Genomic DNA, 26,929 nt, shown 5'->3' on the forward strand with positions numbered 1-26,929 from the left:
AGATATGACCACGACACACAACAGTCCAGTGCTCGCTCACACACACACACACACACACACACACACACACACACACTCACACACACTCACTTAAACTCACAGTCATTAAAGTACAACCCACACTCCTACTCATGCTCATCAAAGCAGGCCAAAGTCAGCTAGTGACATCGATGTTCCACGTACTCTGTTTTGTTGTAAGCCGTGACACGGTTACAGTAATATGCACGCGCGTGCAATTTAAAATACGAGCTCCCTAAGACACTCTCATAATCATAACTGCTGTTCTGACCGATTTACAGATGTTCCGTACGACTCCCTGTTACTCTTTAACGGTGCTGTATATTTTGCGACGGAGCTCATTTAGAATGTTTCTCGAAAGCAGATAAAGTACCACGAAACACAGAATGTTAGAAAGCTAATCTTCGTGATCTCGCATCTAATCTATCATAAATCCCTATACAAATAACCAATTAAGTTGTTTGTGGTGCAATTTGAACACTGTTGCACTTTGAGCTTCATTCAGTGGCTCTATAAAAGTGTGTCATGCATCTTGGATTCTGAGAAAGAGGACGGAGTATGTTTCAATCATAAACCAGGGAAAGTCTGAATGGCTCTCACACATCAGTCACGGGAATCACCAAACGAAGAGAAAAAAACAACAAACAAAAAAAAGACATTTTGACTGAAACATGGGACAAAAAAACCTTCACAACTCCAAAAAACTACAACATCACTTCACACAACTCTGGTACCTGGTCTATAACACAACCAAACTCAAGCAGAGAGAAAAGAAACCGTTTACCTGGCATAATTAACAGCATTCAAACGAGGAACATCACATAGCTGGCGTAAGACTGAACTTTTTCTGTTTCATGCACAGAGCAGAGCGCCTGCACCTTACCACATTTGAAAGACATTATTATTTATGTACTTACTGCCGACCGTTCGGAGCCAAAACATAGTGAGAGCGTGAGCGAGTGGGAAGCCTGGACAGACCTGTGAGGCGGACGATATCTGTGTTTAACTACTGCCACTGTGACAGCAGCACCGTCACTCCCACTGGCACAGGAAACGGCTCCATCAGCAGGGCAGCAGTGAAGCCCTCTCTGTACTCTGTACTTCCTGTCTCTTTGCACATTTTATTTATTTATTTTTTTATTTTTTTATTTATTTATTTGTTTGTTGTCCTTTCCTGAGAGCTGGAATGAATTATTTTAAAGTGCTTTACCTGCTCTCTTACAGTGAGACTTTTAGTACATGGCTCAGACCTCAACAAAAAAAGGCAACACAAAATATATAATGCAAAAACAAACAAACAAACAAAAAACCCGCACTCAGAGTGTTTCTTAATTACGCAAAATAGCACCAGCGATCCAGCCAACGGCTTGTCACGGCTTGCACGCCTCTCTCTTCAGAAGCGTTTGTTCCCGTAAGGAAACCGTCAGACACGTCCATGTCTCGTATTGATGTTCTGATGACAAATCAGAGGTTTCACTGTGGCAAGCTTACTCAACGCTATTTTTATCCACCGTAACAAGGCGCGCTACTGACGAACGTCTGCGAGGTAAACGCAAACCCCTGCGCAGCACTGAGGAGCTTCTCCACTGATAAGAGCTGCGATTTGGAGTCCCTGTATCCTTATCTCAGGCAAGTAAATGAACGCTCTCCTCACAAGGGAGGCCCACTGTGCTATCAGGCCACAGATAAGCTGCTTCAGCCACCACAACAGAGCAGCAAAACACAGCAATCTTACCTAAAACAGGGGTTTAGCGCACGCGCACACACACACACACACACACACACACACACACACACACACACACACACACACAGAGCTAAACTACTGGCTGAGTGTGTGGGTAGGTCATATCTGGGCCTGTGCTAAAAGCCTCTATCAGAGAACACAGAGGAGCACATACAGCTGTAAACGGCACACTGCAAAAGAGTCGGCGTAGCCAAACGGGTGGATCCTATCGCTTTGAGGGTCAACATTTTGTTGTTGTTCTTGTTGTTGTTTTTTTTTTTAATTAGGATTCAGACATTCTTCGACAGCTGTAGGACGTGCTGCACATGGTAAAGGTACATGATGAATGGTTTCCATTCCCAGCCAACATAAACTGCACCGTTAATGAAATCGTTTGATGTCTGGAGATGATTTTATACAATTAAAGAGATCTCACAGAAGTGTGTCCTTTGCATATCTCACTGAAGGTCAAGAGGCCTTTCATCTCTCTGATGTGGGGTCGGGGCACTTGTTTGAAAAGGTCGGGACCATCAGGTGGGGGTGGGTGGGGGGGTGAGGGGGGTAAGCTGCAGTTCCCTGAGGGAGCTGTCAGGATGCAGCAGATAGGGTGAAAATTACATTCACATTCTGAAATTGGAACTGTTAAGAACTGTTAACAAGGGCTAATATTTGACAGTCTGACGCACGCTCGCTGGGACTGACAACAGCCCACACAAAATAAACAAGCCACATCGACACTATATATTGATTTCCAAGACTAAAACAAAACAGAAAACAAACAACCAAACACAAAAAAGATTTTGCCACATTAGCGGTCAGTAATACCACCAAACTCTCTAAAACACACACACTTTTTTTTTCCCCCCCTCAAAGGAATAATGTCACAAGGATCGTTCGGTACCCGTGGCTTTTAAAAAGGAGGATTTGAAAAGGTAATACCTACCTAGTTTCCAAATAAGAGAATAACAAGGCAAGGTGATTGTGCCTGTCTCTCAACATCACCACTCAACCTGGGATTGACTTCATTTATACAAGGGAGATCTTCACACACTGTACACTAGCCTATTATACCAGCTCACCCTCAGACTCAGGGGTGTGTGAGAGAGAGACTGAGAGGTGTGTGAGTACAGGATGGGAAGGGATTGAGGGATTTAATTCACACGGTCTGATGCGACATCGAGGACCTCAAATGGTTTCAATGATTAAAGAGTCTGAGAATTGAGAACACACCTGCTGACTGTCCTCTTACGACCCGGTCACGAGACACGTGGTCTTCAACGGAAGAGTCACACAAAGTGTCTTCATCAATCAAGAGATTTTTGGTGCAGCAACATTTCACTGTTGGCAAAGTCGGTTTCCCCCGACGTGGGCTGCGTGTAGTCGTACGAAACGTTACGTAAATGGAAGCTTTGGTTTTAGTTTTGAGAAATGGCAGCGGGAGAGAATAATCACAGTGAGAAAACCACTGTAGAGCAGGAGGAGGTTCTGAGAGTTTTGGTTCCGTGGATTAGTGCCTGGAAAAGTTCATTCCGATCGGTGCTGTCAGCCCGTGTTTTTTTATTTTCTAAATGCAGAACCCGTTTCTCCAAAAGGTATAGAACAACATCTTGCCACTCCACTGACAGCCCCCTGTCCTCAAACTGCTCGTTTTAGTCGCTATGACAACGTCTGTCCCAAAAACATCACTCGTTCAGAAACTTTCCTCCGTGACTTGATGCAACAGCATATAACATCTTCTGACATTAAAGCAGACATTAAAAACTAGGGAAACAACTGTTTAAGTTGGATATTGAGTAAAGGTGCAATTAGTGTCCTGTGTTACTCTTGCTGGAATGGAAAACATTACTGTCGGCGCTGGACTGTTGGGCAGTTTTAAGAACTACAGACGACACATGGGAAGTATTTACTGACTGGACAGGGAGAGCGGGGACACCTCGCTTTAGAGAATAACAAACAGGCAGAATCCGAACAGACAGCGGCGCTCTCCCGAAAGCAACGGCGACAGAGACGATTTAAATGTGACATACTGCATCTGGCAGGAAGTCCGCCCCTCCCCTTCCCTCCGCCACCTCTTCTTCCCCCTCTTTTATCTTTTTTTTTTTTTTTTTCTCCACAGGGCTGGTGGTTAAGTCTGTGGTCCTCACAGTGGCTTGCTGGCCTGGCCCGTCAAGTGTTCTCATTCTGGAACTACATGCCTCATCTCAATGGGCCTGCCCGCGCCAACCTACTGGCGCTCTGCCCTTCCGTGCCTGGGCACCACACACGCATACGTTCCCCTTGATGTGTGTTAGCCACAGCCAATAAAACGCGCTTTAAACGGTGGCGTGCACGGTGAGTGTGAGACATGTCTAAGTGCCCTTCACACTGTAATTAAAGCGAAGAGCCCAACACACTGAGGCACATGTGGGAACCTACAGAGTCAAGCAATCACGAGGGGTCTTATGTTCTCCTCTACTGCACGTTTTTTTTTTTTAGCGAAGGAGTCGTACACTCATGTCTCTAACTGGAAATCACATGAATAAATACGTGATTTGAAGACTTCCACATAAGGAGAGATTAAGTTCTCACTGTCTATTCATAACAATGTCATGTCGAATTCTGAATACACACGAAAACTGAATTACGAAGTTCCCGTCGGGCAAACAAGAGGCCTTAAGCGTTTCATAAGTCTATTAAGCAGGCAGAACGAGAGCATATTTCATACTTAGAATATTAGATGCTTTGACTGTTAGGAAAAAAACAGAAAGAAAGAACGAGACAATGATTGAATGCAAATCCCATTAGTGTGAAATCATTCAGACTTCTCTCCGCGGGGTTTTGTTTAGGCTATCCCCTGGCTCGCGCTGTCCGCCCACGAAACCATCTTTCCATTGAGAAAAATGTTCCACAGCAGCAAACGAGTGAATAACAAGGACGGTATTTTTGTGACCTTAGATCAGTCATAGCACCATACTTGCAAACATCATCAGGTACTGACTGATGTTTTCCTCTAACTAGACAACTTTCTTCTGCGCTCAAGAAAAAGAAGTTGCTATCTCAGCCGGTAGGCAAAAAAAACCAAAAAAAAAACAAGACGTTTCGCAGTTTCCACACGTATGACACACTTTTCTCCACCTCCACATCATAAACTCTCAATCACATCGCACAGGAAAACACCACCCGTCACACTGACTGAAAACACTGCCCGTTCAACTGACTTGCCTGAAAACACCAACTGTTTGACTGACTTGTCTGAGTTCCCTTTACTCTAACTGTTCTCAAGAAAATAACACAGCACTTGCATGGCTCAATATATGCTCATCCAACCAGGAAGAAGCAATAAGATATTGACATGGTGTGCATGTGTGTGCGTGTGTGTGTCAGGAGAAGGCAGTAAGTATGAAAATCTTAAAGATTTTTCAAACAAAAACAAAGTGTTTACATCGTTAAAAGCACATCGCGAGAAATTTAGATGCCTGTTTTGTTTTCTTTTTGTCATTGTTTCTTTGTTTTTGGCTTTTTTGCTGTTGTCATTGTTTGTTTTGTGTCATTTTCACATTTCAGCCTAAACGCATGACTGGATTTAGATAGAAAAAAAGCTTAAACAAGGTTGTTACTATACCTGAGGAACAATAAAAGTGAACTTAAAAAAATAAAGACTTAAATGTGCAGGGCCTGCAGAGTGAAAGTCTCAGTCAGAGCGGCTGGATGCTTTACCGCCTGTCCTGTTATCTTAGGGCCCAGTTCCCATTTTAATTCACCAATCCCAAAAATAAAAAAAAAACCTAGAAACAATTCTCAGAGAGAGAGAGAGAGAGAGAACTACTCAGACAGTTCCTCAGGAACAGAGACAATACGTAGAGAGAAAACAAAAAGACGATATGGAATGAGCCAAAGCAGGACAAAAATAAATAAATAAATAAAAGGGTGACAGTGAAGTCGAATGGCCCGCCCACAGTAAAACACACTCACCGCTTCACACATGAGGAGTTCTTTCCCTTGTTTTTTTTTACTAACAGTCTCAAACTGACGTCAACAATAACTGTTTTTCTTTTTTCTTTTCACCTAACGTTGCAGAACTGTATAAATGCACAATTCAAAATGCAAAAGAAAGGAAGTTTTTGGAGTGGCTAAAAAATCCCTCTCTCTAAATAAACAGTAAACAACAAACAGTAAATAACTTATAGACCCACCTAACTTAACTAGCTGATTGCTAACTCCATGTATTTGTGAGGTAACATGTCTAAGCTGGTGGAGGAAACAGGGTTATATGGGGCTAGTAGTGCAAAAATGGCGTTTGTTTTTTTTTGTTTTAACTATTATTTTTTTAAAGCTGCCAGCAGGTAGACAAACAGATGAGAAGACAAACTAATTTAATCACAGACAAGAAGACAAACAAAACATGTTACGCTAAGACTATAGTTATGGCTGCTCTTATTACTACAGTCGAGAGCTGTTCAGTCTCACGGCAGAACTGCTGTTCCCCCCAACACACACACACACACACACACACACAGAGTCACAGACACACACATACACATACACATACACACACACACGTACTAAGCACCATGATTTTCAAATGCACAGAAGATTCCATTTCCTGACAACATACAGTAATCACATTTCCCGATCATTTACAACAATACCTTAAAGCCTATTTCCAGGCTAACCAATAACAAACCCATAACACAACACCCATGCATTTCAGAATTACACTGAGAGCTAAATATTATCCCATATTACCCAAAACAATAGCATTACTGCTACCCATAATCTGGACCGTGGATGTGGAGGCTTAGAGTGTGGACCTGCATGTACTAACGGTCTGTGTCGACCAGTGCACCCGTTTGGAGTAAGAAACCCTGAGGTTATGGTGAGCAAACCCAAATTCTGTGCCTTCATCAAACATTTCACATATCACATTTTGCTTGTTGCACCTTATACCACATACACAATGTTGCATTCATGCTGAATTTTTATGGTTTTGTCTGGGATTAATTAATAAAGCGTTTTGGTGAAATAACATGTCGTCTTTGTTAATTTCACAGTATCACAGCGTCTATGGGTCTTGTTGTTCTGTACTTAACAAGGTCCTTTCTGTGCAAATACATTGAAAATACCCTGAAAGTGTATAATACATTGTTTTAATGGTCTGACACTAATTTGTTGCGTTTTCCGTAAGGGCAGGACGATCACACCACCATAGTATTCTGCCATCCGCTTGACTGTCATTTTCTGACAAACACTAAACCTGCCTTTCTTTGACATTCACGTTCAATGATCAGATTATTATCCGGAATTCAAAGCATGAAAACAAATAGCCATATCAGAGCTCCTAACTGCTTAATCAATAAATTCAATTTGATTTCTCCACAGCAGTGTGCAATTATCTGCCATAATTAAGAATATCAGGTAACGCCGCCATCAGTTTGAGAAGCTGAAACCTTCGTCTGAAAAAAAAAAAAAAAAAAAGAAAAAGAAAAACGGATCAGTTTTGTCTTCTGATTTCCAATAGTCTTGAGGATATATCTGACGCCACTGCCTTCCCACAAACACGTCATGAATTATTCAAAACCATCTGCCACGAAAACACAACCCAAAAAAAGGACGGAGGCGCATTTTCGATATCTGCGTCCGAGCTCATCCAACAGCCTGAGAACACTTCCTCCGATTCTTTTTTCTTTCTTTTTTCTTTTTTTTTGTTCATTATTCACCTGTTATTCATGAGCTGGGACAAGCGACGTCCAAGGAGCAGAAAACATCCGTCGGCATATTACACAATAATCTTTATATCTGAGAAGAAGAGAAGATCCAACAGGTTCAGGTTACAAGAGAATACAGCTGACCAGTGTTGGACAGAAAAACCTGTGTGCTGGTGTGCTTGCACACTGTCTAAACACACACACACACACACACACACACAGACAGACACAGACACACACACACACTGGACTCAGTATAATCCAAATAATTCAAATACTTTGTAGGCTGTGCACCCTGGAAACAAGTATGCTATGCAGGAAGTATAGCATTCCACTCGGGGGGGGGGGGGGGGGGGGGGGGGGGGGGGCTTCTAAACTCTTTTGGAGGGTAAGTTTTGGAAAAGACACACAAACACACACGCACCCACACAAGAACATACACAGGACCTGGACTTAATCTATTTGCCTTAAGGCAGTTTGTCCAGCGGAGGGACCAGTCCACACACTGGCAGTCCACATGCAGACCTGGGTTTGGAGAGGATTCGAAAGCCCCGGGAGAACACCGGCCAGATCTCTTCTAATAAAACTTTGGTGTTAAATAAACTGCGGTGTGCAGCTCTGAGGGGCTGTGGAGCCCTAACCAGCTCTGGCTCCGCTTCAATCACCGCACAGACTGTCTCTGTGTTTATGTTCAAGACAGAGGAGTTGCCTTCATGACGATTTATTGACGCAAGATTCCCTCAGCTCAGCCTGCCAGCAATTAATCACGGCAGGAGAGGGACTTGTTCAGGCCGAGGCCTTAGAGAGAGAGAGAGAGAGAGCGAGAGGGGTGGGGTGGGGGGGGAAAGACAGAGAGAGAGAGAGAGAGGGGGGGGGGGTGGGGGGGGGAGAGAGACAGAGAGAGACAGAGAGAGAGAGAGAGAGAGAGAGACAGAGAGAGAGAGAGAGAGAGAGAGAGGGTGGGGGGGAGAGAGAGAAAGAAAGAGAGAGAGAGAGAGAGAGAGAGAGAGGGGGGGGGTGGGGGGGAGAGATGGGGGGGCAGAGAGAGAGAGAGAGAGAGGGAGAGAGAGAGGGTGGGGGGGGGAGAGAGAAAGAAAGAGAGAGAGAGAGAGAGAGAGAGAGAGAGAGAGGGTGGGGGGGGAGAGAGAGAAAGAAAGAGAGAGAGAGAGAGAGAGAGGGGGGGGGTGGGGGGGAGAGATGGGGGGGCAGAGAGAGAGAGAGAGAGAGGGAGAGAGAGAGGGTGGGGGGGGGGAGAGAGAAAGAGAGAGAGAGAGAGAGAGAGAGAGAGAGAGAGAGAGAGAGAGTGCTCTCAAGAGCCTAAATCAGCCGTGTAACCTACTTGTGACGCCCATGCAACATATGACCCGAGAGGCAAAAAATCACCGCCCATCTCTAACAATGACAAAGCCCTCTCACTTTCTAAACAACTTAAAGAAGATAAACTTCCACAAACAGGGATGCCACACTGTCTCCTGTCATTTAAAAGTCCCATTTAAAAGCAATTCCCACATCCTGACTTAGACGCCTGTTTTTGGACAGTTTGGGTTACGACCCACTTGCTTTCTGGAAAAGAGAGACGGAATAAAACTTTCTCTCTCTACTTCACTGGTTTTCATAGGTTCTCACAGCTGTTTTCCCCATGCTCCAGGCCAGGACGGACACACTATCTGACTATGTTCCACTGCATCACACCAGTAATCCCAGCAACAAACAGCATCTACTCCATTAAACACACTGAATATCCAACTGCATGTCACCCTGCCACGGCTATAATTTCTAGGGAAACCAGTAAAAAAGTATTTTCCCCAGTGAAAACAAGCACTGGGAATCCTTTAATGACAGTGATGATGTAACAATGTAATAAGTTTTGCAGCGAGGCATCAACAAGTGTTACGTGTAGCTTTGAATTCTTTGAAGAGTTTCAATATCTTCTGGGGAAAGAAAGAGGGAAAGAAAAGAAAATGGTTCAAAATTACAAGTTTAAAAAAAAAAACCAAAAAACCAAACAAACAACAACAACAACAACAAAAAAAAACAGAAAACACTAAAAGTATGTTAACTTACGCAACTGATTTTTGTCTCCAAAACTGCTTGAAAATTCCGTGGGCATGTGAAGCACAGAGAAACGGCTCTAAATTCAGTTCAAACAGAAAACAAAGAGCCAAACGGGTCAGAGCTCTGACTCTGCCGGATCTGATGGCTGACAGTGAGTAATGTCATAAGTGACGCACGGCCGTCAGGGCCTTACGCACAGCCCTTTAAATCCAGTGACCCGAAAAACAACTTCCTCCACCCATTCTGCCAGCTCGTGGATCTGACTGTTGGGTCACACGATTCTGTCAGGTCGTGTATCTGACTGTTGGGTCACACGATTCTCTCAGCTCGTGTATCTGACTTTTGGGTCACACGATTCTCTCAGCTCGTGTATCTGACTTTTGGGTCACACGATTCTGTCAGCTCGTGTATCTGACTTTGGGTCACACGATTCTGTCAGGTCGTGTATCTGACTGTTGGGTCACATGATTCTGTCAGGTTGTGTATCTGACTGTTGGGTCACATGATTCTGTCAGGTTGTGTATCTGACTGTTGGGTCACATGATTCTGTCAGGTTGTGTATCTGACTGTTGGGTCACATGATTCTGTCAGGTCGTGTATCTGACTTTTGGGTAACACGATTCTGTCAGCTCGTGCATCTGACTTTTGGGTCACATGATTCTGTCAGGTCGTGTATCTGACTTTTGGGTCACATGATTCTGTCAGGTCGTGTATCTGACTTTTGGGTCACATGATTCTGTCAGGTTGTGTATCTGACTTTTGGGTCACACGATTCTGTCAGGTCGTGTATCTGACTGTTGGGTCACATGATCTGCAACAGTAGTAACAAACTCTTCAGAGCAGGAGACAGGATTTTATGAAAAAAAAAAAAAAAAAAAAGGAAATTTTCCAGTGAGACTAGTTTGAAAAACAAAAATGAAGTTTTAGAAAGGAAACAATGATTAGAGAAGTGAGCTGTAACAACCTGAAATTTAACAGACTCCGAAAATATTACGAAATAGCTCCGTGTCTACCATTGCCTGGCTTCCCTTATGTCTTGCAGCAGGAAAAACAGCCCAGGCCAAACCAAAAACTACAAGCAAAACAGTCACTGTGGCAACAGAACACACACCCTTCTCGCTGATGGTGAGAATATGAGCTTATCGTACGATGCATGCGATTCAAACGTGAGCCCCCATATACGGTTACTGCGGTGAAGACGCGCGCGTTCACTGAACATTTCTCACCGTTTCATCTCGTACGCTGTGGAGACCCGAAGGACGTCACTGGAAAAACAGGCTCGCACGCACGCAGGCCCTTTTGGAAACATTTTTAATAACAATCCAAAGACAAACTCAGTGCAACACGTTCAAAAAAAAATTAGTCCTTAACTCTAAACCTCCAAATTCCTGTCCATTTTCTGTCATTCATACCCCATTCATTGTTCACACAGAAATTAGCTTTAGACAAGCGGCCAACAAAACAAAACAAAAAAAGTGTACATTTTATATAACAGGTTAGTAGTGTTGATATTAAAAAAAAGAAAAAAAACAGCACTGGAGAGAATGCAGCGTTGTCAGGTACTGTAGATTCTGCAGATAATGAGTGTCTTTCGCCTCTCAGTCTTTCTCACATACCAGAGTGATATTTTCCAACAAGATGTCTTTTTCAAAACACTTCCCAGTTATTACAAATCAAAACAACGATCCGATACCGAAGACTACCAGGATCAAAACTTTTTCCCTTTGTTTATTCCAGCAGGATTTGGTAAATACTTCACTGACATCTGAATAGCGATGGTTTATTCCAAGCAAGTTCAAACCACATAAACAACACAAAACTGTGAGAAGAAATTCGCATAAAAGAATAAAACTTTTGGCTGAATCTCATTAGAGCTAACAGAAGTTAAACTGTGCACCACTGACACTCAGGGATAGACAGACCGTGAATTAGAGCGACAACGGTTAGCCTGTGCTTAGCTGACAGATAGGAGTGGGAAGACCGAATTACTCCGACAACAGCTAAACTCTGCATTACTGGCACTTAAGAGAAGAGAGAGACTGACATGCAAACAGACCGTAACTTCTACACAAACCACGCTGAGGTCTTTCAACTACGCACTGTCCAGCAGACAGTCAACTGTGGAGTGTAAGGTCACAGCGTAGGGACCAGTCCTGACACGGGCTGGCTGTGATTGACCGTGTGAGGTTTGGTAGCCAGGCTTCTGGTTTCGTCCTGCTTTCAGAACACTAGCATCTGCAGCTGTACTCCCTGCCCCGTCTCCCCTCAGGCCAAGACATCATTAATGCCAACCGTTTGGAGCTCTTAAACACGCAGATTAGCAGCGCTGACGTAAGCCTGACGGACTGCACCAAGTAGACCACTCTTACAGACACACACACACACACACACACACACACACACACAAAATAGGGTTTGCCATCCAATAGAGAGGAGTGCGGACAGGAGGGGCTGTGTAGTCTTTTGTAAAAGGCCTTTCAGAGAAAAGACCCTCAGCTAAAACTATGGCAGACGCTATGGTCCGGTGAGGCCTGCGTTCCCAAAGTCACCAGGATTACAGCTCATCACCCTTTAACTCAACGGTTAAGATAAGATCTCTGTTCAGATTTTTGACCTACAAACAGTTTTTGGCTGGTAAACAGAAAGAAGTAAAGATATCTCTGAGGTCAATACTGCAGACCGTTGAAAAACTGCCAGTCATTTTCACTGGAGAGTGACGGTCTCCCACTTTCGCTCCTGTTCACAAGATAAGGCATGTGAACTGAAGCCATGGTTTCAGTTCAGTCTGTAGAGGTGAACCCATAGCAAAAAACTGTAGTGTCATTAAACTACAGTCTGAAAACATGGTAAACATTCCTGAAGCAGGGGTAATCAAAAGCTTTGGCAGATGTGTGTGTGTTTTCTGGGACAAGGCCATTTGATGAGCATAAATGAAAAAGTATTACGCAGCTAAAAGGAAACAGATTCCACCGTGTATGTGTGAAATTACATATTACCTCAAACCAGTAAAGGGCATGGATTCCATGAACCGACAATCATCTACCCTTGTGTAAACATCTTGCCATCTACAACACCCGCAATAAAACTCTGACGTCTTGTTTTCTGAGACACCTACAAACCTAAAGAGCTGAGGCTTATCCTAAATTGGCAACTGGTGTTTAATTTTTAAATGCACTGGATTTTTTTTTTTTTGTTTTGATTTTTTTTTTTTTAACTAAATTGTTGGAAATAATTAGCGGGGTTGCATATCTGTAGCACAAGATTACATATAAACTTATTTTGTGGATACAATTTCTTTCTTCTCTAGTGTACTTCTTACACAGAACTTGTATGTGCAATATAATGTTAAACAGGATTTAAAAATTCTTTCACTTTGCTTTCGATGCATAAACAAATAAATAGTTGTCTACACGTTCACGGTTATGAAGGTGTCTGGTCCATCACTGGTCGAACTACGTCCAGACTGGAGCAGGATGGAGGGAGATGAGGAGGCCTCCCTCCCTGATCTCTGATCTCCACAGAGAGGCGCTGGGGCACACACTCCCTGGGGGGAGTTATGCATAGTGTGCAGGCATTTTGGCTGTTCCTGGAGGTGGAAGGGCTTAGAGACCAGAGGGGAGGGGGTATCCCTGGGAAAACAATTAGCAGGAGATATGGACTACAGGTGCAGAGAGAGAGAGAGAGAGAGAGAGAGAGAGAGGGAGAGAGAGAGAGAGAGCTGGATAAACCATAGAGAACCCTGCTCCCATCGCTGTCCTTTCAGGAAGGAGGCACAGGACAGCCTGTTTACAAATTTACACAACTGCCATCGTTTCCATCTCAGCTCTGTTTACTTTACCAAGGGGCACACGTATGGGCCATACATATCCCAGCAGGGGCAAGGTTCTGCTCTCAAACTGCATATGGACAGCACACTGAACATGGTCACAAGGTAATAAACAGTGCAGAATGTCTGTGCATAATGATTTGACGGGTACATTGTGGATACTGCAAATCGGAGTGTCTCATACAAAACCAAGGAGGCTCTACGCTTTTCTCAGAGTGAAGAGGCATCTCTAGAGAGGCCTAACGGCCCTTGGATTTCGTTATCATCGTTCCTTGACCATGTTTCAAAGTGAACACACAGAAAGAAACAAGAAGAGCTGTAAGATACGGAATTCACCACAAACGTGTAGAGAAGAGAGCAGTTCAGCGAGCCAAAAAACCTACCGCATCATTATGACCCGTACGACAACCTAACAGACACTTCTGAACTAAATAAATTAACAAAGAAATGGGTTTTGAAGGTGTTTACAAACAAGGCAAACTGCCTGCACTGGACAGAAAACACCTAACAGGCACAACCTTTCCTAGAAACAGGCGAGAACCAACTCAGAAGGGGAGATAAGGTCTATGCGTTTGTTCCATGGCAACCATCTTCGGCACACTTTTATCTGCATCAGACGCTGCAGTCCATACACAAGGAACCATTTCACTGCTTCAATTTAATGAGCACACGGAAGCTTGAAGAGGAATCAAGTAGTTTATATTCAGCAAACTGCTCCTCACCACACAATCACTAGAGTACTAGAAGAGTATTAGAAAAATTGTAAGAAAAAAAAATTTAAAAAAGTAAAAATTCTGTGACATGGGACTGCTCAGTCAAAAACAAGATCCTACCCTCCTCTATTTGTACAGCACAGAAATCAGTGATAAACAGAGATCTCAGGTTCTGAATCAACGTTACAAATAAGTAATTAGGGGTAAGATGTCTCAATGTGGGCTGTTACGTTGTTTGCATGACTGGTTAGTCATCCGTTTTTGGAACTGGATCAGTTGGCTTGGGCTGTGCTCCAAAGGGCAACTTACCAAAACGATCTAGAGCTGATAAAAATAAAAAAATAAAATAAAAATAAAGCCAGAGGAACACACACTGAGAGGATCTAATCTTCACGCAAAATACAGAGAGAGAGAGAGAGAGAGAGAGAGAGAGAGAGAGAGAGAGAGGGAGAGAAAGAGAGGGAGAGAAGAGAGAGAGAGAGAGAGAGAGAGAGAGAGAGAGAGAGAGAGGGAGAGAGAGAGAGAGAGAAAGAGAGAGAGAGAGAGGGAGAGAGAGAGAGGGAGAGAGGGAGGGAGGGAGGGAAAGAGAGAGAGAGAGAGAGAGAGAGTGAGAGAGAGGGAGAGAGGGAGGGAAGGAGGGAGAGAGAGAGAGAGAGAGAGAGAGAGAGAGAGAGTGAGAGTGAGAGTGAGAGAGAGAGAGAGTGAGAGTGAGAGAGAGAGAGAGAGAGAGAGAGAGAGAGAGAGAGAGAGAGAGAGAGAGAGAAAGATCAGAAGCGTGACCTGCATGATAAGAAACCTGCAGCAGACTGACGCTGGTGATCCCTGCTTGAAATTGCTCTTTCGGATCAAGCTTAAGCTGATAAAAAGTCAGAGAGCCCCAGAGGTGACACAGAGGCCAGCTCAAGGGTTTCGATTCCAGCTCAAGGGAGGAAAACCCATTACATTGTTAGATCAACCCGGGATTAAGTCGGTTGCATCCTCGAGAACCGTATCGTCACTCTGAAGTGATAAGAGAGGAGCTGACTAGCTAAGGAGCATTGTGTGCCTAATCTACGGAAGGCTGTGATGAGACGTGAGTAAAATCCACCAAGAAAAAAAGACCAATACACGAGATTTGACAGTTATAAATTAAGGAACAACGTTTTTATTACGCACAAGACAACATAGAGGAAGAAAACTTCATAAAAGTCAGCTAGACCTCTTTATCATAAACCCATAATGAATGGGAACAAGCCTAGCATGCATTCAAAAAAACGGTGGTTTACAGATCTGAACCAAGTGTGGTTATCTTTGCTCTAGCAGGTCAAAAGGTGTTCTTTGCACAAATAATGATGTCCCAGATTTGGACATGTTTAAAAGGCTGTTCTTGGCATTCGTGCCATGTGTCTATTAATGATTAACTTAGGCTAACCGTCAGAAGTTGAAAAAAAAGAGATGGGCTGTGTTTGCAGTAGTTCTCAGGCAGGGAAGGAAAAACGAATCTCAGAGAGATAGCACCTTTCCCTCATCTCTCCCTTGGCAGCGCTGCTCACGGGGCTGCCGGGCGGTGCCAAGTCCATTTCTGGACTCAATAAACCTTCAGGCTTTTATCGTAAAATCTGACAAAACACGGGTCTACATCCAAAAGATACTGCAAATCACGCTTGAACGGCGCATTAAAAACAGGCCAAGGAGCGACCGAGCTCCTGGCAAAACTTGAGAGACATCACACGGCGTAGTTGTGTACTGACCGCATGCGACAAACTGACCAACGCAAATGAGCATTAAAAAGTCACTCTGAGCGTACAGGACAACGTTTAGTCACTCGTTTAGTCTGCTGTGCCTTAGTGGGAGGAATAATGACTGTAGTACATACAGTTCACAGAGTGAAAAACTAAGCCATATTAACAGTGAGAAACCTTCCATGAAAAGAGGGAAATAAAATGTCCAAATCCACAGGGGAAGGTGTTAGCCGTTAGCTCTTAGAATGCCCCCCCTCCCCCACCCCTCCTGTCTGTCGATGACAGTTTATGAAGGGGTAGGTGATGCAGGCACAGTTGCGGGAGATGCGTGAATCAGATTCAACGTACCACTCTAACTGCTCCCCTGGAACATCAAGGCTACCTGTGTAAACCTTAAGACATCTGATCCAACAGCCCTACAGACATACAGACACACTGAAAAAGTCATAACTTTGAGGCAGGTCCTATACTGCTCCAATAGCCCTACAGACACACTGAAAAAGTCATAACTTTGAGGCAGGTCCTATACTGCTCCAATAGCCCTACAGACACACTGAAAAAGTCGTAACCTTAAGGTAGGTCCTATACTGCTCCAATAGCCCTACAGACACACTGAAAAAGTCATAACCTTAAGGTAGGTCCTATACTGCTCCAATAGCCCTACAGACACACTGAAAAAGTCATAACCTTAAGGTAGGTCCTATACTGCTCCAATAGCCCTACAGACACACTGAAAAAGTCATAACCTTAAGGTAGGTCCTATACTGCTCCAATAGCCCTACAGACACACTGAAAAAGTCATAACTTTGAGGCAGGTCCTATACTGCTCCAATAGCCCTACAGACATACAGTGATAAAGTCATGAGCATAAGGAAGGTCCCATACTGCTCCTACAGTACAGACACACGGTACAGACATAGAAACAGGCGTACATTCCCGTAATGAGAGAACTCAGGATAACAGTAGCTTTATGAGCAGGTAATGTACGATGTGAAAGTGTGTTTTTTTTCAGGACTCTTGTCTGTCTCTCTCGGTTAAGAGTGAGAAGAGACATGGTGGGCGAGGAACCAGCGGCAGGTCTTACCTGGATGACTGTGGGAGCTCATTTTTGCCGACGTCCTCTTGGGAGTACGGTGGGGAGGGGGGGGGGGTTAACGGGAGGGAGGGAGGGGAGAGAGTGTGTCCGGGCAGATGAGGGGTGCGGAGAGTACCTCACTGCTCCTCGGAGGCGCGTTAGGAAAACACCATCCAAGGACCGCTGGACAAACCAAGCAAGGGGAGAAGTGAGAGAGAAAGGGTCAAGGGTTCATCGCGCCCCCCCCCCTGTTGTGGTGGGTAATCCAGTTCTACTCGTCCCTCACCTTTCAGGTGATCTGTTTGACACAAAAACAGAAAAGAAATTTGGTAGAATATAACCTTGAGTGACTACACACTTCTGGCACTTTTGTTTCACTTATTCACAGGCAGACGGCACAGAAAAGTCTATGTTCACAGCTAGGTTCATTAGATATACCAGATATACCCCCCCCGGTAACCACACCAAATTTTTTATGACCAAACTCTGTAAACAGTGTGTGCTTCGATGTCACCCTTCACATAGCTATTCCACTCATTTCAGAGCTTGACTGGGGACGTGTTGGCACGATAACTAAGTGACGATAAACGTTGCTTGGAGTTTTGTTTTTCGCTAATTGATATGCTGTCAGTCAAGCATGTTCATGGTGTCGGTACATCCATGCGTGTGCACGCACACACACACACACACACACTCACACACACACAGTCACATACTCACACACACACGCACGCACAGCCACATACTCACACACACACACACACACACTCACACACACACGCACGCACACACACTCACACTCACACAGTCACGCACAGTCACGCACACACACATACTCACACACATACTCACACTCACACACGCACGCACACACGCACGCACAGCCACATACTCACACACACACACACACATACTCACACACACACGCACGCACACACACTCACACACACACTCACACTCACACACACACTCACACTCACACACACACTCACACAGTCACGCACACACACATACTCACACACACAGTCACATACTCACACACACACGCACGCACACACGCACGCACGCACACACGCACGCACGCACGCACGCGCACACAGTCACGCACACACACACGCACACACACACAGTCACGCACACAGTCACATACTCACACACACACTCTCACACACTCACGCACACACTCACACAGTCACGCACACACTCACACATTCACGCACACACTCACACAGTCACGCACACACAGTCACGCACACACACACGCACACACACACACACACTCACACATACACACATACTCACATACACACACGTGACACAGCCAGAGCCATAAGGGAGCTGTGACACTTCACCGACGCGCTGAGTGATGCCTGAGGCTGAAGCCACCCTCATCAATCTGCTGCAATGACACACACACACACACACACACACACACTCCCTTTCTGCCGCCTAGGCCATTTGAGGACTTATTCTAGTAGAGTCGGCGTGCGTGAGCCTAGAGCAGCCCACGATGACAAGCGACATGTCAGACAAACAAAAAGATGGGAGGGTCACGCACGCAAGTTCTTCAATCCACTAAACTAAACACTGGGTGGAGTGGATTGGATCTTCTCTCTCTCTCTCGCTCGCTTTCTCTCTCTCCATCTGTCTGTCTCTGTCTCTCTCTCTCTGTTCAGGGACTAATATTCTGGTGGGGCTTAGCTGAGCTGTGTTATGTAACCACAAACATCATCTCGGAGTGCAGCGGGAAGGGGGGGGGGGGGGGGGCACGCCACGACAGCCAACTCATATGCATTCCCTGGGATATTACGTTTAAACGCTTGTCTTTATTCCTCAGAAGCACACGGAAAACTCCCACTACAAAACTCCTCCTCACAACAAAGGGTTAATTACACTTGTCATTTCCTCTGCGGGCAGAGCACAAATTCACCACTTCCATGTCCCAAAAGTTACGCTTTTTCTGCAACCTCAAAGCATTTTTTCTTCTCCTGTCTTTGAGCAAAGTCATAATGGAATAAAGCTACAGATGTTTGCATTGAGTAATGTTCCAATGTTTTCTGGTAACAGTGGCAAAGACTTGTTCTGCTCTGCCAGCTACACCTCATCCCAGATTACCTCAGTCTGGTCTACCACATCAGGCCATAGAAAAGATTCCCGTCAAAGATTCCAAAGACTAAAAAAAAACAAACAAACAAACAAACAAACAAAACCCCTACAACAGGTCAAAGGACATTCTGACGTGGTTGAGGGGCATGTGTCTCCCTGCAGTACAGTAAAAGGCTTCTCATTATTGTATCAGACACAGCACATTTAGCAAATCTAAAAGGAGAGGACCTTTCTGAAAAACCCCTCTTTCTCAGAGCATACCAACACCCAACATCGGCATGTACACTATGAAATAGAGAAACTGACAAATGAAGTCATAGAGCTAGTGATATGTGTCATTTTAAAAATACATAAGTAATCTCCTCACAACTCACAGCAGCTCCACTGTGAGAAGAAAACATGCGAATTTCGTAAACAACTGGACCATCTGAATAAAGATTTGCAATGATGTCTCATTCTTATAAAACAGGTCGTTTCTGAGCAAAAAATGGGTGACCATGCAAAAAAGTTATTTTGTTTCTTCAAGAAGCGACCCTAATCTTTCAAAAATCCAGAGAACCAACATGAACGTCTTGTCCTTGAGAGAAAAGAGTTACATCAGCAGCGTCAGAACCGGGCAGAAATGTAATGTGGGATTAATCTGTTTTCTTTAGAGAAACGCATGTCTGCTTTAAACGCAGCACACCCTCGGGGACGGAGGGAGCGGCCCAGACGAGACGCCTCGACCTCCAGCTCAAGGCAAAGCCGGTCTCAGATTCTGTGGACCGGCGTTCGCCTCATCTATCCCCGAAGCTCTTCACACCCGCCACCGCACCACGCTTCCGATGTCACTACCATCGCCCACGGGCCAAAACGAGCGCGCAGCCGAAAGGCGACGCACGAGCACACAAACACGCTCACGCATACTGTAACCTAGGTATCCTCTCAGGGACCACCCACTCGGCTCCCTGCTCTCCCATTGGCCTACCCACACACACATACACACAAACACACACACACACATTACGCCACACCACTCTCTGATGCTACGGGTAACCTGAAGGGTTTTGTAAAAGGTCAGCGCTGTTTTCAAACACTGAGGGCTATGACAGTAATAACTCAACTGAACCCAAACACAGGATGGAGACGTCGTCTGGGTTTTTTTTTTGTACATTGCCAGGTGCTGCATAGTTTTGTCACAACTGGAACTCCTGACTCTAAACGTCTCAAAACAGAGAGGGTTCAACGTTCACGTCTATTTTTAAACCCGCTCTGCTGGGCTTCAACACTGCAAGTTACAAAATATACGGTGTAAAACTGTTTTGTTTCTGAGTGTCTGATTCCTGGGCTGCTGGCATGATTTCACCCCAAAACTGACACATGTCTTCTAATTTATGTGTATACCCAAACCATCATCTAAAAAAAAAATATATATATATATATATATTTATATCTCATTCAACAGGTCTCCATAAACAACAGCAAAGCAAAGTACTTGCGTCGTTTCTGTGGCGGCTCACAGCTGGGACATGATGTTACCTGATGCATCTAAGGATGTGATGTTTGATTAACCATGCAGTCCCTAACCCAAACCACAGTCAGTCACCCAGCCAAATCACATCACAGTAACTGTGTGAATCACAGCGGCATAGATTTGACCTGAAGAAAACCTTTCATCCGACATAACGTTAGGTAACAGTGTGGTAACAGAGAGGAGGGGTTTGATGCCCCCGCATTTCATTAGACGTGCCAAGAAGCAAGGAACACGCTCTGTGTGTGTGTGTGTGTGTGTGTGTGTGTGTGTGTGTACTGTGCTACTCTCCCTTACCCAGGCCTATTTTAATCACAGAGTCAGTCTTGAACAAATTTAGACTTCACATTTTGAACATGTCAAAACATGTTAACTGTAACTGCTCACAGGAGGTCAAGTAGAGCCCCTGCTCACTATGGGGTTGTGGTGGATTTGTAGGGCAAATCCTTCATGAGCTAAGTGTACACCCTCTAAGTCCTAACCTATGAGTGGTAGGAAGGGACAGTGCCATATGAACAGGTGCAGAGGTAGGAGCAGTTTTCACAGTGTTGTACTGCAGCCAAGGCTTTGTCTCAAAACACAACTCCAGGACGGTTTCACTATTCAAGCCGTTCCAGTCACGTGGCCCTGCATCAAACTCAGCAAAACGTTGCGTCTGTCGTGTCGAATAAAACACGAACGCTAGTTAAATTACACTCACTTATCTGCCACTTTGATCTGGAAATTAACGACGAGGATAAAGCCGGCACAGCGCTTTGTACCCTGAGTCCATTTTACACACACAGCTAAATTTGCCACGTTCTCAGGGCACCGGTTTCACGGCTACTGTAGCGTCACAGAACGACTGACATGAATCCCCAAACACTCCATGCACAAAAGTCTTTCAGAAACAACCAAAGAAATAAAGAGATATAAACTATTTGGTAACAGATCAGTAGCACGATGCACACCCCACTCATTCCTTTCTATCAAAAAAAAAGACAAAAACCGAAAAGACAAGAGACTAGACGCGTGACTATGAAGAAAGCGATTTATTTCTCTCATACACTGTTAGGCTGTAAGTCTGAGACAACAGACAGGGACCAGCAGGCGGGCTCCAGTTAATCAGGTCCTGCTGCCTGCTATAGCAGGGCTATAAGGCACACTGATGATTACGTGACAACAGTTTCAGCCTGACCATGTTAGTCTGTGATCCCGTATATATCCACAAAGCGTGAAACAGTCAACCCCCCCCACTTAATTTTAATCAGAAGCATTGTGTGCTTTTTTTTTAAACATATCGGGATAATCATGACAGCATTAAAATAGCAATCGTGAGCGGCAAACAACAATTAGGCCATAGAATATTCAGACACGTTCATCATAAAGCGTGAATTTCACTAGTAAAACAACCGCTTTCTCTCATGCACAATTAAATAAAAATAATTCAGACAGGAAGAAGGATTAGCTGAAACCCAAACAGGTAGAGGCTATGTGGTGAATAAATCCCCAAAACTTACTGAAGCACTGTAAGCACCCACAGGGTCTAGTGAAGTCATGGAGGGAGTGGGGGTAAACATGTAAGACAAACATTTATTTGTCTGAGTCTTGGGATACCTGAATGCACTATAACTGAGGGTACATCTGCACTGTTAACCAGACAGTGAAAACAGTGGCATACTGCATTGCCAGGAAAGTGAACTCTGACCCGACACGACACAGGCTGTGCTCCGTGTTGACAGCCATCCTCCTCAGTGCTAGCTCACATTACCCATAAGACAGAGACAGTCGAACCGTCTTCACATCTTCTTTCACTTATCTGTTTCAATGGGGAAATCAGAGGAATGCTCCATTAAAGATGTGGAAGCTATTCAGTTGACTGAAGACCAATGCAGCACCACTGAACAGTAATCGGTTACCTTACTGGCCCAGAGAAAGAAGAACTGCAGAGGAGAGAGGGTATGAAAGTGAGTTATTCTGCCCAACACTGAGGAACAGACGAGTGCAGAAGGTACTTGGGTATGTGAAGCTGTCTCTTGATAAACCCAGTTTAGCTTCTGCCCCAGTGAAACCTTTTTTCTTTTTTTATTGTGGAACGCAACGCAAGTTATTTGTGTCGCATTCCACCGAAAACTTCGAACTGACAACAATTCATAACTCTAAGTAGAACTGGAACTCAGTAACATTTCATGGCAATGCTTTCGAAAAGTGTCACCAGACACAGCATTGATCCAAACCGTATGTGGCAAGAATATTTTTACCACTGTGCAACATCCTAAGAAAAAAATTTCCATTAGTTCAGCTAACCCTATGCCAATGTAGCCAAATATTTCTTAACAGAATGTTAATACAACTGCAGTTTTGAAATAAGGTGATGCCAAGATTTTGGGATTATCTTCATTTTTGAACAAAGTCGGGTCATTTATCTCCAAACATTTGGAAGAGTCTGACAGGCCGGACGGCATGCAACTTTTCCACAAACAAAGTTCTTTTTCTTTTTTCAGTTTCTCAATTTTAAACTAATAAAAGTAAGCTAGAGCATTCTCAACGTTTCATTTGTCAAGCGAGCGATTTGTAAACAACCCATCTGTCTGTCCTCCCCGGCACACTTTCACAAAAGGTAGTTAGTCAGTATTAACGACCTGCTGGGAGTCAGGCTGCAGACAGGGCCCTGAGCGCCTCTGTTTCCACCAAAGCCGTCTATTTTAGGACACAGAAAGAGCAGGAAATGAGCCCTGTGCCCACTGTCTACTGAATGTGCGTCTAGACCACGAGAACAGCAGCAATCAAAGCTCCCTCCGTGTGGCTCACTCCCTTTCCCCCTTCACTCGCTACCCTATCGCCTCGAACTCAGCCCAAGACAGCGCAGACTGATAACAAGCCCACAGACGTGTGAAAGGCCAAAGGCAACCACCGTTCATTCTGTGCTGATGTCTGGGGTCATGCAGGGTCGTGCCACAATAAACTCCCCATGAAGGATAAAAAAAAAAAAAAAACAGGGACCACTATACTAATTATGTAAACAAGCAAACTCTGCAAATGTGATTCTAAGGGACTATTAGAAGTTACGGATTGCCTTGTGAACACAAGTCTGGCCAAGCTCTAAGACAGAACCATGAATGGCCAACTGAGTGACTTTGGTGTGAGAGCAATCTATTTCACTGGAACAAACGGAATCCAAATTTCCACAGCGAAGAAAATCCCATATATGGCTCACAGAAATCAGACTGATTTCAAGTCAGAATTCATCACAAACTGCTTTAAGTTGCAAGCAAATTAGAGGAAAGCCAAAGACCCAAGGGATCGGAATACCACCTCTAAACAAAAAAAGTGATCTCACCATTCTCCAGAACAAGCCAACAAGCATGCAGTCATCAGCTTCATCTAACCTCAGACCAGGGGCAGAGCCGTGGGTCCGCAGGCCTACGACCACACCACCCCTGCATCACATTACCAGATCTCTCCCATTGCTCACTGTGTGTCAGGCTGGCTACTGCCCAGCTCCCTCTCTCTCTGCCACAGATACAACACACAGTGCAATCTGGCAACTGCCATGAATCAGCCAACTCTGTTAATTATGCACCCTAAGGAGTAAAATTGATTAGCGAGGGCTTCAAACTGATTTAAATTGTTATTCTCAAGTACACAGAGCGTGGGCCTACAGGACACCATTTAGTCACATCCACTAGGTTGGGTCGTTATTTAGGGTAAAGTCGCAACGGCCAAATTCTTCGAAGGCAGCTCTGACCTTCTTTTTCCTGCGAGGCCCGCGATTTCCAAGGACTAAACATGGGTCCTTGAGAGCTCAAATGCGGATGGGCTAGACTCTGATAGGCTGCGGTTACAGGAACGGATTTTAAACGTCTTGACACAAGACGAAAAAAATGTTTAAACTCTACATCACACAAGTGCGACAGCCTTCACCTCTGACAGGATACTTTAATCTCATGTGGATGATAAAGTCATCCCCAATCCCTCCAACGCATTCCTGTATTCACACAAACAAACCGCCGTGCCCAGTAAAGAACACTACTGTTATGCGGGATCGACATGTTTAGATATGTACTTCATCTATTTATGTTCGTTATATGCGCAACAGTTTCATTCTTACGAATCAGTGGAGACATACTAATGGCAAAAATGTCTTCACATTCGAACGGCCAGGAATCGATTAAAATGTGATTTTTGACTACTTTGACGTGCTCTTTAATTTTCCAAGCTATCTAACTATTGTTCAAACGTCATTTGTTTGAATTGAAACGCGAAGCACCGCGCAAACTGAGTAAACGCACCCTTCAGACTAGGAGTTTCATGCTCTCTGTCAGCAATGGAACTTTTTTAAAGAATCACAGTGCCAGATTTATAAGCATTATACGAAACAAGGTTAAGCGGTACGTGAAACTGTACATTAGCGAGCCTGACTGTATCTAGCGGCGTGAAGAAGAAAAAACCCAGAAACAAATTAAAAAAAAAAACTAGGATAATACTCAAAATGTTACCCGAACCAAAACACTGCTTTAATCATCCTGAATTGAGCTGCATGGGCGTTCTCTCATTCACAAAACACATTCTGTTATGTTCAGGTGTTGTTGACACAATCACATAATTGTTTCCATTTTAATGTTTGCATAGTCTCAATAGTTTGCGGATAGTTTCCAGCATTTTGCAAGAAACGCGGTGCAACGGAAACACTAATGTACCTTTTTGTAACACCTCTATCATCTTCCAAACTTTAACCGTTTCAGAATAAGAAAAGGCCAAACTAACGTCTACATCGTTTAAGATGAATGGTTGTAGATAAGATAAACTATTTTTTAATCAGAAATACATCATAAGAACTTACTGTTTCAAAATCAGTCCACGAAATACCCGTGAAGTCTTCAAAAATCCATTACATCTGTTATAAACTACACGCTGAAGTTTTTGGTATCGAATCGGGTGAGGAAAGGAAACGTGAGGGAACTTGACCACAGAGAAAAGAAGCACTATGTTACGATTCAATAGAACTAACGATACCCACAGAACCACATTGTTTTGATTACATCTTCTTGATATGAGTATCTATAAGTTTTGTTGTTGTTGTTGTTGTTGTTTACGGACAGTAAACTGAATCTTCACCATCAAATGTTGTCGGGCACAAATTTGTCCTCACCTATCCGTCTCCAGGGGCGGCAACACCACTATGAACAACGCAACGTACTTAATTCCCGTTGGAGAACGTACAAGCAATAGAATCACTCGCCGACAGATTCCGCCATACTGGATTTTGGCAAAAAGGATCACGTGTCTCGTCCCTGCATTTCCTTCAGAGGCGGAGTTACTAAAGTGGAGGAGGTAGGCAAAGAGTTATCTCAAAAAAATAAATAAATGAAATAAATAAATAAATAAAAATAATAATAATAAAACGGCATGTTCAGGATTTGTACGTGTCAAGTTAGTTTACATTGTTTTTCCTTGGCGAGTATAATGTCACTGATGTGTGCCCCTTACCGCATCCCAACTGTCCGTGGTGTAGGTATGACGTGTTTAACGCTTATTTTTTAAGCAGTGGGGAATGGCAAAGTGCTATTCGGCTGAGCCGGCCTCAGAATATTATGCTATTGTAACATATTATACAACTCAGATCTGTCTGCAGCATTCCTTGTGGTTTAAGGTGTTGCCTAGTACAAAGCCGATCAGATATGTTCACGCATTTCCTCTCCATTATGCCACCGTGCGTATGAACAGCTAATAGCAATAAATGGTGCCAGATCCACCTAGACACATTTCTGCGATAGAAAGAAAAATCGAGAGAAAGAGAACGAAAAGTTACCCGTGTCATTAAGAGCAGTGACATTAATCACTGACATTTAGTCATAAAGGATCCTCACATTGAGAAATAAATAAATAAGGATATACAATCATTGACATGGCATGTATTCAGACACAGACGAGGCTGGAGTAATCTGAAAACAAAACACGGAGGGTTTTTTATTTTGTTTTGTAATTCAACAGAGCATAAGCTTTTGGTAACAAATTGGTAGTATCTTAATAAATAAATCAATAAAAACACAAATAACCTATATAAGTCTATATATAAGTTTTGTGTGTTTACACACGCATGCACGCATGCACCATGCTTCATAACCCTGGACACTGGTTGTCATTTCATCAGCTCTGTACTTCTGTATTTGATGACTGATTTTCAGGTGTGGTTGTGTTACACATGATAAAATGCCTCACGGATGATACTGTATGTCAAGTAATGCAAATCATGTGCACCTCTCCCATTCCTATTATATAATGCACCACTACAGCCACAGTATACAGACAAAGGATGAGGTTGGGTGGTGTGCAGTTTCAGTTCCTCTCTATGTATGTAGGGTGGCACCATCCTCACTGATGCCGTTCACAGTGACTGTGGCTCCGTGTCAAGTCCTGCAAGTCTGTCAAGAAACTTAAAGAGTCATAGGAGGTTGTTGCCCTTTATGAGGATGACAGAGGAGTTATTTTCAGTTCAGCAGGACGAAATGTTCA

At 44.0% G+C, this 26,929-nt stretch overlaps 1 protein-coding gene across 2 annotated transcripts in view; it reads right to left on the bottom strand.

Moving 5' to 3' along the window:
- Positions 1-25,646, bottom strand: part of hdac4 (histone deacetylase 4) — a 143,288-nt gene extending 117,642 nt beyond the window's left edge. For both annotated transcript variants that reach the window (XM_030785792.1, XM_030785791.1), the window contains exons 1-2: positions 25,566-25,646; positions 16,828-17,116 (exon numbers count right to left, since the gene is read on the bottom strand). In XM_030785792.1, coding sequence (XP_030641652.1) covers positions 16,828-16,849 — 22 coding nt within the window. In that variant the 5' untranslated portion in view covers positions 16,850-17,116; positions 25,566-25,646. The remainder of the gene's footprint in view (positions 1-16,827; positions 17,117-25,565) is intronic.
- Positions 25,647-26,929: the final 1,283 nt, after the last annotated feature.

The sequence above is a fragment of the Chanos chanos genome, chromosome 10 (assembly GCF_902362185.1).
Source record: "Chanos chanos chromosome 10, fChaCha1.1, whole genome shotgun sequence".
Classification (NCBI taxonomy): Eukaryota; Metazoa; Chordata; class Actinopteri; order Gonorynchiformes; family Chanidae; genus Chanos; species Chanos chanos.